Below are 13,406 nucleotides of genomic sequence, written 5' to 3'. Positions count from 1 at the left end.
CTTGGCCAGCGTCTGACTGGGCCGCCGGGGTACTGGGAAAAAACCCGATGGACCCCGACGGCCCAGATCTGATCCCACCCCCCAGGGTGCTCCCGCGATCTGCCATCTCCCTCCCCTAACGCACCACAGCTAAATTTCTTTTAGGAGCGCTCAGGGGAAGGGGGTTGGGGGCCTCTGCGGGGGTGGAGGGGTGAAGGCGTGGGGGCCATTGGGGGGTGCAGGGGCCCCTGAGGCAGAAGCCCCGGTGGGCCCTGCACCCTCCAGTCCGACCCTGATCGTGGGCATCTGGTATAGACCCAGCCTGGGTAGGGAAGCAGCGTTAGGCTTGTGTGGCAGAGCAATGAGCGGAGCACAGGGACCTGCTGCTAGTGGAGATAGCTCAGCGGAGCGGCCAGGGATGCCCCAGCTGTAAATCAGGGATATAAATACACTCAGCAGTACGTTCCATGCCAGGTATTCACCCCAGGGAATCTATTGATACCTGCCAGGGTGGCAGAGGGGAGTCGTCACAGGGCCAGATCTTTGCCAATTAGAAGTGGGAGGTTTTTACCATGGTGTAAGCCAGTACTTACACCATTCTGTATACTATGTATTACTAACATTTCTCATATTTTTATTTTTTTAAATTCGACTAAACCCATTTCCATGAATGCCTGACATTTAATAATAAACGGAAAAAAAAAATGAAAAAAGTCACAGAAACGGCAACTTTTTAGAATTGTTGCCCCCAAAACTCCATTTGAAAACCAGCATCAAAATCCAAAACCTCTAATGTTTTGAGGCAAAAGAAGGATCTTTCAGGAAAGGGAAATCTGCCATTGACTTCTACATGATTTTTAGCCATTTTAGCCAAAATCTGAATTGGATGAAAAAAAAATCTGACGGTTAGTAAATGGCCCCCCTAAGTCTCAAGATCTCAATGTCAATCTTCTTTCTTATGTTTTGCTTTATATTTGTTCTTAAAATGAAAAAATAGAGTTCTTGAAAATGAAAATAAAGTAAAAGAAAATATATACATATACTATTGCCCTGCACGGGTATAACTAGTGAGTTTGCTGCAGAAACCCTACCATATAGTAGTATATAGTATTTATATAGTAGTATGTGAATAAGCTGCTGTGTAGCCATGGGGGCAGCCAATCAAAGATGAAAAGGCTCAGGTTACACAGCAGATAAACTCTGTAGAATATAATGGTGTTCTACAGAGCTTACCTGTTATCTGCCCGATCGATAGCTGCCCGATTTCAAGCCAGATGTTGGTCAGGCAGGCCGTCGTTGCTGACCCGTGTATGGCCACCTTAAGCCCTATTTCGATTGCCTCCATTGCTACACAGCAGTTAGTTTATATACACAATAGTAGCATTTTATTATCGCAGGGCAACGATAAATTATATTTGTAATTAATGAACTACAACTCCCAGCATGCACCCAAGATTAAATTACAAACATTACAGACATTATTGGGGCAAAATATCCCAAGCAAACGTTCAGGCACATAAGTTTGTGTGATACACAATGTAGTGCAACAGCGGCGGTGGTGGCTGATTAGCTTAAGGCACCAAGCAATGCTATTAGGGATTCAGCACTTTGCCTTTAATTCTCTTCTTATTAAAATAACATTAGCAGAGCAAAAAAGAATTGGGATATGTCACAGCAATTATTCAATCCCTATAAATGTTGAATTTTGCATTTCTAAATGTTGAGTATGGCCCCCTTTGTGCATATATTACAGGGGAAATGTCAGAATGAATACGCCGGGCCGGCTGCAGCACGCAGCAATAGGGGGGCCGCATCCACAATGCACACATTTAGGACAGAAGATCTGCATTAAAAAGGTCAAGTTCTGCCTATTTTGTTGTCTCCTGTGCTGCCATGTAATGTTACTGTGAGGATATTGTACAGGGAATCTTATTTGCAGCCCCCGCTGTGATACTTTCTATACATTACATGAATGCTGCTAATGATACCTGGGGGGGCTTGCCCGGATCTCTGAGAGAGTTGCCAACCTGCAGGGAAAAGGGGCCCTAAAAAGCCTCTGAATAAAATGGTGATACCTATTTGTAGCTGTAATATTGGTGTGTAGGCGCCATCTCAGTGCATTGTGCCTGAGTCTGAGCTTTCAGCCAGCGCTACACATTAGAACTGCTTTCAGCTAAACTATTGTTTCTCCTACTCCCATGTAACTGGAGGAGTCCCAAGCCGGACTTTGATTTCTTACTATTGAGTGCTATTCTGATACCTACTGGGAGCTGCTATCTTGCTCCCTCCCCATTGTTCTGCTGATCGGCTACTGGGAGGGGGGGATATCACTCCAACTCGCAGCGCAGCAGTAAAGTGTGACTGAAGTTTATCAGAGCACAGGTCACATGGCTGTGGCACCCTGGGACATGAAGAATATGGCTAGCCCCATGGGAAAAACAGATTACAATGCAGGATTCTGCTGGAGAAGCTCTATTAACTGATGGGTTTTGAGAAAAACATGACGGTATTGCTTTATTATTTAATCCCTAAGCTTTCTAACCAAGTCTGGTGTGGAAATTCAGGAGGCTGTAACGCCAAGATTCCCCCAAAAACTAGCTGCTGTTCTCGGCACTGTTGAGTCTCACTATTGAAACAGTATGGCCCCCAGTGCAAACCCTGAACACTATACAAAGATACAGAGCAGTGCAAGCAGCCCCAGAATGTGGGTTTTTATTCAGCCCTAACAACCAGCCGTACATATCTACCAGTTATATACAAAGGATGGTTTATTGGAATACAAATGGGAGCAGGGCTTGAATACTGATCCATACAGTACAATATAGGGAACACTGTAAATCACTCTGACGGCCATTACTATACAAATGATTTCTGCTTCTTTTTCCCAAAGGCCTTCCTGTTTCCTGTGTTCCTTCCATCGGAGCTACCTGAAAAACATAAAATATACGTTAACTTTAATTTATCATCATTTAAAGAGAAAGGCATGCCTTTATAATTCAGCAGATACAGCAGCCCTGTGCCAGATTTCCCCTTGTTACTGTCCATGTCTAGTTTATTTTCCCCAACTTCTCCTCTGCAATTGGTGTATCTGCCTAGCCTAGGACAATCCCCCTTCAGTTTATCCCTATTTTCCCTAAGGGCCTATATAAAAACCTATACCATTTTGCATTATCTATATCTTTTTTTGGACCCAAGGTGTCAGGTTCTCTCTTGAGCCCAAAGAAACCCAGTTGTAAACTGCCGGGGCTGCAGGTCGGTACTGGAACAGTGTGGAGGAAGCCAATGCCATCTGTTTCTTTATTCTGTTGTCCTCTCTTTTGTTTCTTCTTTCCTTTTATCCTACTTTTTAGTTACCTCCTTCATCTCTGCTATTCTAAATAGAGCTTGTCAGACTCCCCCTCTAACTTATTCCCATTCAACTGAGCTTCCTTGTTTTAGAGCAGAAGGCAGGTTGGACCATCTTAGGCCACCACCATCTTCTCCTAGCCCTTCTACACTTTAATCTATGGTGTCCTTTCACTTCCCAATACATTTGATCCTGTCTGCCCCCCTCATATGTCCTTACCCCCCACTTGCATAGATTCTCCAGTAGAGTTGTCATAAGGGACCTAAAGAGCAATATTTACCACTCCTCATAAGTTCTAAGAGGCCCTTGGTGTCCTACTTCTACAGAGTCATAGAGTGATAATTTGGTTTCTATTGCTGGCCACAATGTGGTATATATAAGTTGTGACTGGAAAACAGGTCCAGATTTAGAACACTTGCAGTGGCCATGGGTAAGGTGGAGCTGCCATGTTGACAGACAATGTATTTCCATTGGCTGGGTACACCCACTAGAAGATCATTTAGGGTGCTGGTAGGCCACTCTGCTCCTGCTGTGGGTTGTCAATGGGAATGCATGGATGCAAGCATGGAAATTGGTGTTCATGCCACTTGTGTGGGTGAACACCAATAAGCTGAATCAAAAAGATTAGTGCCAGGGCTTTTGCTAATTGCTGAGAACATTAAATAATTAGACTGACAGGAAATATGCTATATATTTACCTTTACCTTTACATTATTTTCTCAGCTTGTATCGAACACGGCAGGGCCCATCAGGTTGCTGAGTTCCCACTAAATGAAGATTGCTCTGCAAAATAACCAAAGATGAGTCAATTTAATGTTGGCATTGCCTGCTTTGCTTTAGTAGGCTCCGTTTCATTTGCTTGGAGCTATGGAGACTGTTGGTTTGTTTCTCCATCAATGACAAGGAAGTGTTGTCTGGTTAAAGCAGCCTTCGTTGTATATAGTTTCCCATCGGATTTCCACTGGGAAATATGCACTGACAAGTTTTGTAACCCCTTGGTTGAGTATTTTTATTGTTCTAGGGACAAATGGAGTTGTGGTTTAGGGCTGGTGTGGTGTGTTCTGGTTCACAGCATTTTATGAACTTTTATCTATAACAACTGAAGTAACATAGTAGCTCTAAACTTGATTATAGACAATTGGAGATGTGCACCTTGGTTCAGGGCCATGTTGGAGACAACTGGAGGTGTACATAGTAGCTGAGAACTGGGTTAGAGACAACTGGAGATTTGCACCTTGGTTTATGGCTATGTTGGAGACAACTGGAGGTGTACATAGTAGCTCAGAACTGGGTTAGAGACAACTGGAGGTGTACATAGTAGCTCAGAACTGGGTTAGAGACAACTGGAGACGTGCACCTTGGTCCAGGGACATGTTGGAGACACCTGGAGGTGTGCACCTTGGTTTAGAGCCATGTTGGAGACAACTGGAGGTGTACATAGTAGCTCAGAACTGGGTTAGAGACAACTGGAGACGTGCACCTTGGTCCAGGGACATGTTGGAGAAACCTGGAGGTGTGCACCTTGGTTTAGAGCCATGTTGGAGACAACTGGAGGTGTACATAGTAGCTCACAACTATGCTAGAGACAACTGGAGGTGTGCACTGTGGTTCAGGGTAATGTTAGAGACAACTGGAGGTGTACATAGTAACTCACTATACATAGTGGATCAGGGCTGAGAAAACTGGAGTGGGGAAGTTTAGCTTCAGTGTGCTGCCCTGGACTGGTGGTAAAGGAGTGTTATAATGTATAGAAAATCAATACAGTCTGCCATACAGTATCACCAAGGTTCCAGAACGCTTTGTGGTACCATATTTGGTCAGGTGCTCCATACCTCATGTAACCCACATGGATCCATATACATGAAAACACTCCTGGAACAGTCAGGCTTCTATAGCTGTAAAGAATATCTAGGAAAGCAAGTTATTGTTTCCCATACTAATAGCACTCTATTACTAATTGCTAATACTAATATCACCTTAATGGTGTGGGCAGGAGTGGTTTGAAGGCAGGGCAAATAGGACATTCACCATGGGTCCTCAGGAAGAATAAATATAAAAGATATTTACTATGGAAGAACACATCAGGGATGTAAAATAAAGAACTGTGAAGCATTTGCTACTGTAGGTCAGCAGGATATGGCCCAGGGCCACATTATTTTGAAAGCAGTTGCAGCCTTTAGCCCTGGTTGTCACCACTGCAGGTTGTAGGGTGATATTCTGTTGAAGACTTTCCAGGAAAATATCTTATATTGATAGCCCGACCCTCGTCCATATGTGGTACGTACCAAGAACTGACGGCCTTGCCCCTTATATCACAGTGACACCTAGGGGCAGCGAGGGTGGCCGATAAGTTTATCAAGGTTGAAGAGCCATGGGACAAACTCTACTGGAGGAAGGCCAATACAGAGAGAAGGAACACCACGGAGAATGCAAATGAAACAAGGGAAAAACAGATAAGAATAAGGGCTTGTGAGTTCCAGAGAATGCAAGTATAAAGTGCTACTGACACGTGTATTCTGTTGTATTTATGTATTATCACAAGTGTACTCAGTCTGGCAGCCCTGGATTCCTAGCATAGTAATACAGCTCTAGCTCCTATAGATAAGCTATATGTAGCTCCCATTGCCCATCTCTATTTCCTCCCAATCCTTCCCACAGTCTCCTGCTGCTCCCAAACCTGGAATTATTCCAACTCAAGCAAAGATAGCCAACTCCACGTTTATATTCCAGATGGAGCACAAAAACTGCCTGCTTGTTATTGGTAGAAAGGTTGAAGTTTCTGGTGGAAAATAGTTGAGGAAGGAAGGCAATACACCAAAAAGGCACATTTAATATACAAGTTCCTGGCAAATCTTTGTACCTGTATTGTAAATCAAGGATAAGGATACAATATTGATAGTTTGGGTGAAAGTAAACACAGTTCTTTCACAGAACTCATGGTCAGGCAACGTAACAAAAGTCACAAATCTTGTACTTAAGGTGCCCATACACAGATGTTGATTGGCAGGTTTGATTTTCCCATTGGATAAGGGACTGCATCGGCTCATTGAGAGCCAAACAATCAGTTTACTCCATGGTCAAGGTGGACATAATGGTGGAAAGATCCACTCATTTGGCGACTTTGCTAAACGAGTGGATCCTATAGCATAGGGCCACCTTAAGTCTACTAACCCCCCAACTACCAATCAGCAAATAAATTTTACTAGTCACCTGTTTGAAAGAAAACATCTCGTCGGTTGCTATAGGTTACTAGGTGTTTTTCATTCCATTACCCCATATAACTCTGTTATTGTTAAGAACATTTCTGACTTCTTGCAGCCAAGACAGCAAAACAAACTCTCTGCTTTTTGCCAAACGCTGGATGCGGTTTTTCTGCCGGCGTAACCCTATCTCTTACCTGTTTCCATTCTCAGTTTTCCCCATTGTTTGTATGACACAGTAAGACAACGGGCGAGTGCCCGGCTACATTCCATAAATATTAAAGTGCCCGTTGAGTAGGAAATAGTACCTGTCGCCATGGTTGGATTGTGCAACTTGAGTTGCTGGCCTGCCGCACACATTTATCAAGTCTTGATCAATCTGTCTCTGAGGCTGATTAAGATTTGATTCAAATATTTCATCACCTTATGGCTGTGGAAAACAAGATTAATGCTCAATAATACATGGCAGGCCCCTTTTCATCTCTTGTTTTTTTGTTTAGGATTTAAAATATATTTCAGTGGTGCACAGGGGAATATGGAAATCCTGGTGACATTTTGGCCACAATGGTCTTGAGGAGACCACCACCATACTTGTGTGGAATGTATTGCCTATAGTTAGGGGGGAATTTACAAATCTGTGATTTTTTTAGTTCAGGTTTTTGGTGATTTTTTCATAATTTATTACGTGACAAAACCGTGACAATTCCAAATGCAAACATACGTCAGGTAAAACTTGTCAAGATCATGTAGAAGACAATGGAGGAAGATCTTTCTTTGCTTCTTGGTTTTAAAGGTATTTAGGGTTTTTTGATACATGGGAACAGTGGGGGTCAAGCATGCCTAGGGCAACCAGGGTTGCATTTAAACTTTTTGTGCCCCTAGGCTTCTCTGTTGCCTGCACCCCCCACCATTCGTATCCCCACCACTCACATTTCCACTTGTTGGTCCCTCCTGCTGCCACTGTTCCGACGTGATCACTTCTGCTCTGGACTAGGCGGGCAGGATATTATTATTATTAACATTTATTTATAAAGCGCCAACATATCCCGCAGTGCTGTACAATAAGTGGGTTTCATACGTTGGACATACAGAGTAACATATAAAGCAATCAATAACCGATACAAGAGGTGAAGAGAGCCCTGCCCAAAAGAGCTTACAATCTACAAGGAGACATACAGAGTAACATATAAAGCAATCAATAACCGATACAAGAGGGGAAGAGAGCCCTGCCCAAAAGAGCTTACAATCTACAAGGAGACATACAGAGTAACATATAAAGCAATCAATAACCGATACAAGAGGGGAAGAGAGCCCTGCCCAAAAGAGCTTACAATCTACAAGGAGACATACAAAGTAACATATAAAGCAATCAATAACCGATACAAGAGGTGAAGAGGGCCCTGCCCAAAAGAGCTTACAATCTACAAGGAGAAAGGGTTGAGACACAAGGTGTGGGATATTTAAACAGCTGCCAAAATCTCCCACCCAGCCCCCAGTAGAGATCTGGCCAGTGGAGGATCATGGCACCCCCCAAAATTTGGCGCCCTAGGCCTTTGTAGCCTGCCCACAAATCCGGGCCTGAAGCAGGGCGGGCCAAGCCAAGCGGACTAGGGGTAGGCAGGAGAGGTACCTGTCTGGCTCCCCCAGCATTGTGCCCTAGACAGCAGCCTCTTCTGCCTACCCCTAGTTCTGGCCCTGGCCTGAAGGCAACAAGAAGAAAGAAGCGTTAGTTTGGCCAAGTAATCAAATGGGGATGATTCAGCCTCCAACATCAGATCAGATAACATTTGCCCACAATTAGTTTGTTGAGTCAAGAAAGCCCAGACGCCCAAATAACTTCTGCTGCTGGCCTGGATCTTGACTTTAGTGACATTTCTCTAAATATCTCCCCAACCCAAATGTCATTTAATTAAGCCAAGCCTCAGCACTGGAGGGATCGCATTTGAACACATGGGTATTTGTTTCCCTAAGAGCAGCTTTCTATTTAACAAGAAAATGTTCTGTTGGACTATTAGAGTTACTGTCGGAGGAACAGGAGAAGGGGGCTGTGGTTTCACTGAAATTTTCATGGGTGCGTTTCCTATTGTCAGTGCTAAAAGCACCTGCGCCGTTCTCACAATCCCATTTAGTAGAGCTGTCCTGGGGGTGGGGGCAAATTAAAACAAGTGCTCAGGGCCCTACACGTAGTGGCGCACCAAGAAAAGCACCTTTAGGTGGGAAACAGTAGGGACTGTAGGAAAGATGGTGACAGAAGATCAAAGGGGTGACAGTAGAGAATGATGACATGAGACAACAAGGAAGATGGTGACCGGCCTGGACTGGGCTTCAAAATGGGTCCTGGCATTCCAAGTACAGAGAGGTCCAAACAGCCCCCACCAGCCCACTAAATAGAGCAGCCCCTCTGGCATTCGCCAGAATCCATAGATTTCCAGTTCAGGCCTGGATGGTGACAGTAGGGAAGATGGCACACAGTAACACTCTATCAGTTGCTGCTACAGTACAACTCCCAGCACCTGCTGACAGTCAAAGCTTGTTGGGGGGTTCTAGGGGTAGTACGTCAACAACAGCTTAGGGGCCACAGGCTGGATACCATACTTTATATAAATAATTGAGCCGCACAAAGTCTGTTTTGCTTTTGGTCCCAAAATTTTCGTAGCCATGGGAGTGAGATTGGTTGACTGCACAGAACTAAGCATGTCTGTCCTTAGAACAGCCAGATGGGGCAGTTATCCTTATAGTGGCACCTACTGGGGTCTCAAGGGCAGGAAGATGAGCCATAAGACTTATTTATAAAGCAAGTACATGCAATCTGCCATGCTTTTTTTTAAAGACAAAACATTATTTGCTGAGTGCCAACAAAGTAGTGCCAACTGCAACTTGTAGCATGTTTGCTTTGCCTGCAACACTATTTCAGGGGCAGCAATGCTTATGGAGAGTCTGTACGCAGGCATTACTTCCTGGGCTCCCTTTTCTCCATTGCCCTGTACTATGCACCTTGTTCATAAAAGTGGAAAGGACCACTGCTTCGTTCAGGTATATGAAAACTAGGGTTGCCACCTGTCCGGTGTTGACTTGGACAGCCTGGTTTTCAGAAGGGCTGTGTGGGTCAAAACCTCCTTGCCAAATTAGGAAAACCAGGCAGGACTCACTGAGATTGACGCAGTGACCGGCCAATCGCTATGTCATAGCCCCACCCAGTGACAACATGGCCCCACATCTTCCCCACCCCTGTGATGGCATGGCCCTGCCTCTTCCCCGCCCCTGTGATGGCATGGCCCGCCTCTTCCCCGCCCCTGTGATGTCACTGCCCGTCGACAAACGTCAGCAGAGGTGGCAACCCTAATAAAAGCAGGTACAAACAGAAGCTTTGTGAATAGCACCTGGATGGAAAATCCAATGCCTGACTGGCACAAACAGTGCATTTATGTGGGCTAGTCTCTCTATGGGCAGTGCACAGCTCCGGAGTGGCAATCTGTAGATTCCGGAAAATGCCAGAATGGCTGCTATAAGATGCCATAGACAGTCACTATTTGGGGGGCTGTTTGGGCCTCTGTGTATATGAAATGTCAGGGTCTATTTTGAATCCCAGTCCGGACCTGGCAGTGCAACAGAAATCGTTTTTGGTACCCAAGGCGTCCGCCCTTCAGGTTGTTTTACTAAATGCCACATTAACCATTGATCAGAAAGTCCTATTAATAAAAACCTGAGAAAAGATGCGTCTGGGCTGCGCAGCTCCCCCAGCACAATATGATAGCTGATACCTAACACTGACGGTAGGACTCAAGGTCAGGCAGGTCGTGCCTCTATCAGACAGGGAAAGTGAATGCAGCTCATACCCAGCTCTCAGCATTCCTCTGTCAGTCTCTGATTCATCTGCCAACAATGGGCGGAATGTGAGCCAACGGATGCCATCGCATCACACTGACCCGCACTTTCCACTGTAACATTGTCCTGACTGAGTTAATAAGAATTGCTCGGAGCTTAAGGAGGAGTCCAGCAAACAATTTGTTCCAGGGTGAATAAATGAAAGTGTCGGGCTACTGTGCCCAAGCAACTAGCTCCAAGGCCCAGTATCCAGATACCATCCTTGGTACAAACACACCATGCCCAATATACTGTACCTACCTCCCTTACACCAACCGGTATCTCCATTTGAGTTCTTAGCGGGACATAGGTAGATAAAGCTTGGAATATTCATTTGGCACAGATATAGTGTGTCCTGATTTCTAAGTATTATCTCTGTCCAGACCCAGGACTGGATTGTCAATCTATGGATGCCAGAGGGGCTGCAAAAGACTATTTATTGGGCTGATGGGGGGGTTACTTGGGCTTTTAAAGGGGTTGTAAACCCAATCATAACGCTCTCCCACTGTGCCCCATAGTTTTGCTATAGAAGTTGCCGAATAACTGACTGAAAAGCTCATTATTAGTGCAAGCGAAGTGACCAATGAGAATGCAGATTCCCAGCACTATGTCAGGCTTTTTTCTGTTATCTTACATATAGAGATAATTATGTAATTTTTTTCTTCATTATATGGCAAGAAAAAGGCTAACTCTGGCAATTAAGGGCAAGAACCAGTGGAGCGAGTTAGTCGCCTGCGATAGATCTCTGCTTAACAATAGAAGTCGCCAGTGGAAAGCCCTTCGCATCGCTTCGGTAATCTGAAGTTGCACAAAGTTTCCTTCTGCAGGCAACTTTGGAAAACGAAGCCTTTTTGGAGCGGTTTGTCTCCTGCGTCACCAGAGATCTATTTCGGGCGACTATCTGGCTCCGTGGGTTCTTTCCCAAGGGGTGAATATATATGGATGCCCAACCTGTGGCCCTACAGCTGTTGCTGGACTAGTCCACCCCTGACAGCCATTGGAATTAAATACAATGATATCCTTTGTACTGTTATCTAGACGTTCCACTCAAGGGACCCCTCTGGCGCTGGGAGCCCAATGCAGATACCCTCTCTGCCCTACTCCAAGACCATTCCTGCTGGTATTAAGGGTTTAGCACGTAGAGATGCTTCCCCATAGTGCTCCTCTGACATCATGTTTTCCACACTGCACTGCTCATGCCTGAGATTTCTCTGATTCACAGGTGAATCCTTTGGATATTTGTGCCGCTGACACACAGACTGGGAGACATAACAATCCATGGCTGGGAGAGACTATTCCTCCCCTGGGTGTCGGCAGCACAGAGCTTTATGGCGCCACAGAGATGCATGATGAACAGGACTAATATTAAATACGAAGGAATATAAGGGGTACCTGTTTTGGAAGTGGGTCCAGAAGGCTAAATTCATACTTGTAGAGCATCATCACGACAAGCATGTGCATCTCCATCAGTGCAAACCATCTAAAGAAGCAAGGGAGAGAGAGATGAATGCAGGTTCCAGGCAATGCAGCATGGGTATCAAACACATAAACAGCAAATGATGGCAAGAGACAGCAGTGCAGTCAGCAGCGGCATTACCACTGTCATTGCCTTGCTCTGTTATCTCATAGCCATGAACTCTATGGCAACACCTATCTGTATCATGTATGTAATTAGTATACACTGTAACGTGTATATGTGATGTGACCTGTATTTGTGCAAATTAACTGGCATTTGTGCCATGTAAAACATTATTGTGCCCTGCAACATGTATATGTGCAATTTAACATGTATCTTTGCCCTGTAACATTTGTCTGTAACATGTATTATGTCCTTTACCACTTATCTGTGCCCTGTGTCATGTATTGTGCCTGCAAATATGTATCTGTGCCCTTCAGCACGCATATGTGCCCTGTAACGTGTCTGGGGTCTGAACTATTATTTATGCTCAGTAGCAAATATCTGTGCCCAGGCCTGGCACTAAAAATAGGCCCTGGCATTCCAAACAGCCTCCCCCCCAGTCCAATAAATAGTGACTGTCTATGTGGCATCTTACAGCAGCCCCTCTGGCATTTGCCTGAACCCACAGATTGCCAGTCCGGGCCTGATTTTCAGTACACAGAGGCCCAAACAGCCCCCCATAGGCCCAATAAATAGTGAGTGTCTATGGCACCTTACAGCAGCCCCTCTGGCATTCCCAGTACCCAGAGGCACAAACAGCCCCCCAGCCCAATAAATAGTGACTGTCTGTGGCACCTTACAGCCCCCCTGGCATTCCCAATACCCAGAGGCACAAACAGCCCCCCCAGCCCAATAAATAGTGACTGTCTGTGGCACCTTACAGCAGCCCCTCTGGCATTCCCAGTACCCAGAGGCACAAACAGCCCCCCAGCCCAATAAATAGTGACTGTCTGTGGCACCTTACAGCCCCCCTGGCATTCCCAGTACCCAGAGGCACAAACAGCCCCCCCAGCCCAATAAATAGTGACTGTCTGTGGCACCTTACAGCCCCCCTGGCATTCCCAGTACCCAGAGGCACAAACAGCCCCCCCCAGCCCAATAAATAGTGAGTGTCTGTGGCACCTTACAGCCCCCCTGGCATTCCCAGTACCCAGAGGCACAAACAGCCCCCCCCCCAGCCCAATAAATAGTGACTGTCTATGGCACCTTACAGCAGCCCCTCTGGCACTTGCCAGAACCCACAGATTGCCAGTCCGGGCCTGACTGTGCCAAACTTTACACATCTGCCCTGTGACAATGATCTATGACCTATAACATGTATCTTTGCCCTAGAATATGTATTTACGCCTTGCAGCACACAAGTGCACCCTGTACTGGCAGGCAGCAGTACAACACAACAGTAACTTTTTGGTCAGTGTACTGTAGCTTTAACAATGGCCACAAATCAGACAGTAACTTTTTGGTCAGTGTACTGTAGCTTTAACAATGGCCACAAAACAGACAATAACTTCCCCCCCTTTAATAAGAGATCATGGTACATGACATTTTAATACAAGGA

At 45.4% G+C, this 13,406-nt stretch overlaps 1 protein-coding gene across 2 annotated transcripts in view; it reads right to left on the bottom strand.

Moving 5' to 3' along the window:
• Positions 1 to 2,665: 2,665 nt before the first annotated feature.
• The window catches only part of cyp39a1 (cytochrome P450 family 39 subfamily A member 1), a 43,395-nt gene continuing 32,654 nt past the window's right edge, over positions 2,666 to 13,406 (bottom strand). The window contains exons 11-13 of one of the 2 annotated variants that reach the window (XM_004918181.2): positions 11,782 to 11,869; positions 4,024 to 4,108; positions 2,666 to 2,906 (exon numbers count right to left, since the gene is read on the bottom strand). In XM_004918181.2, coding sequence (XP_004918238.1) covers positions 4,037 to 4,108; positions 11,782 to 11,869 — 160 coding nt within the window. In that variant the 3' untranslated portion in view covers positions 2,666 to 2,906; positions 4,024 to 4,036. The remainder of the gene's footprint in view (positions 2,907 to 4,023; positions 4,109 to 11,781; positions 11,870 to 13,406) is intronic. The other variant, XM_002937947.3, reaches the window with a different exon arrangement.

This window comes from Xenopus tropicalis, chromosome 5 (genome assembly GCF_000004195.4).
Source record: "Xenopus tropicalis strain Nigerian chromosome 5, UCB_Xtro_10.0, whole genome shotgun sequence".
Lineage (NCBI taxonomy): Eukaryota > Metazoa > Chordata > Amphibia > Anura > Pipidae > Xenopus > Xenopus tropicalis.
Note: the sequence above shows the minus strand (reverse complement) of the source record. Positions and strands in the feature narration are given on the sequence as shown.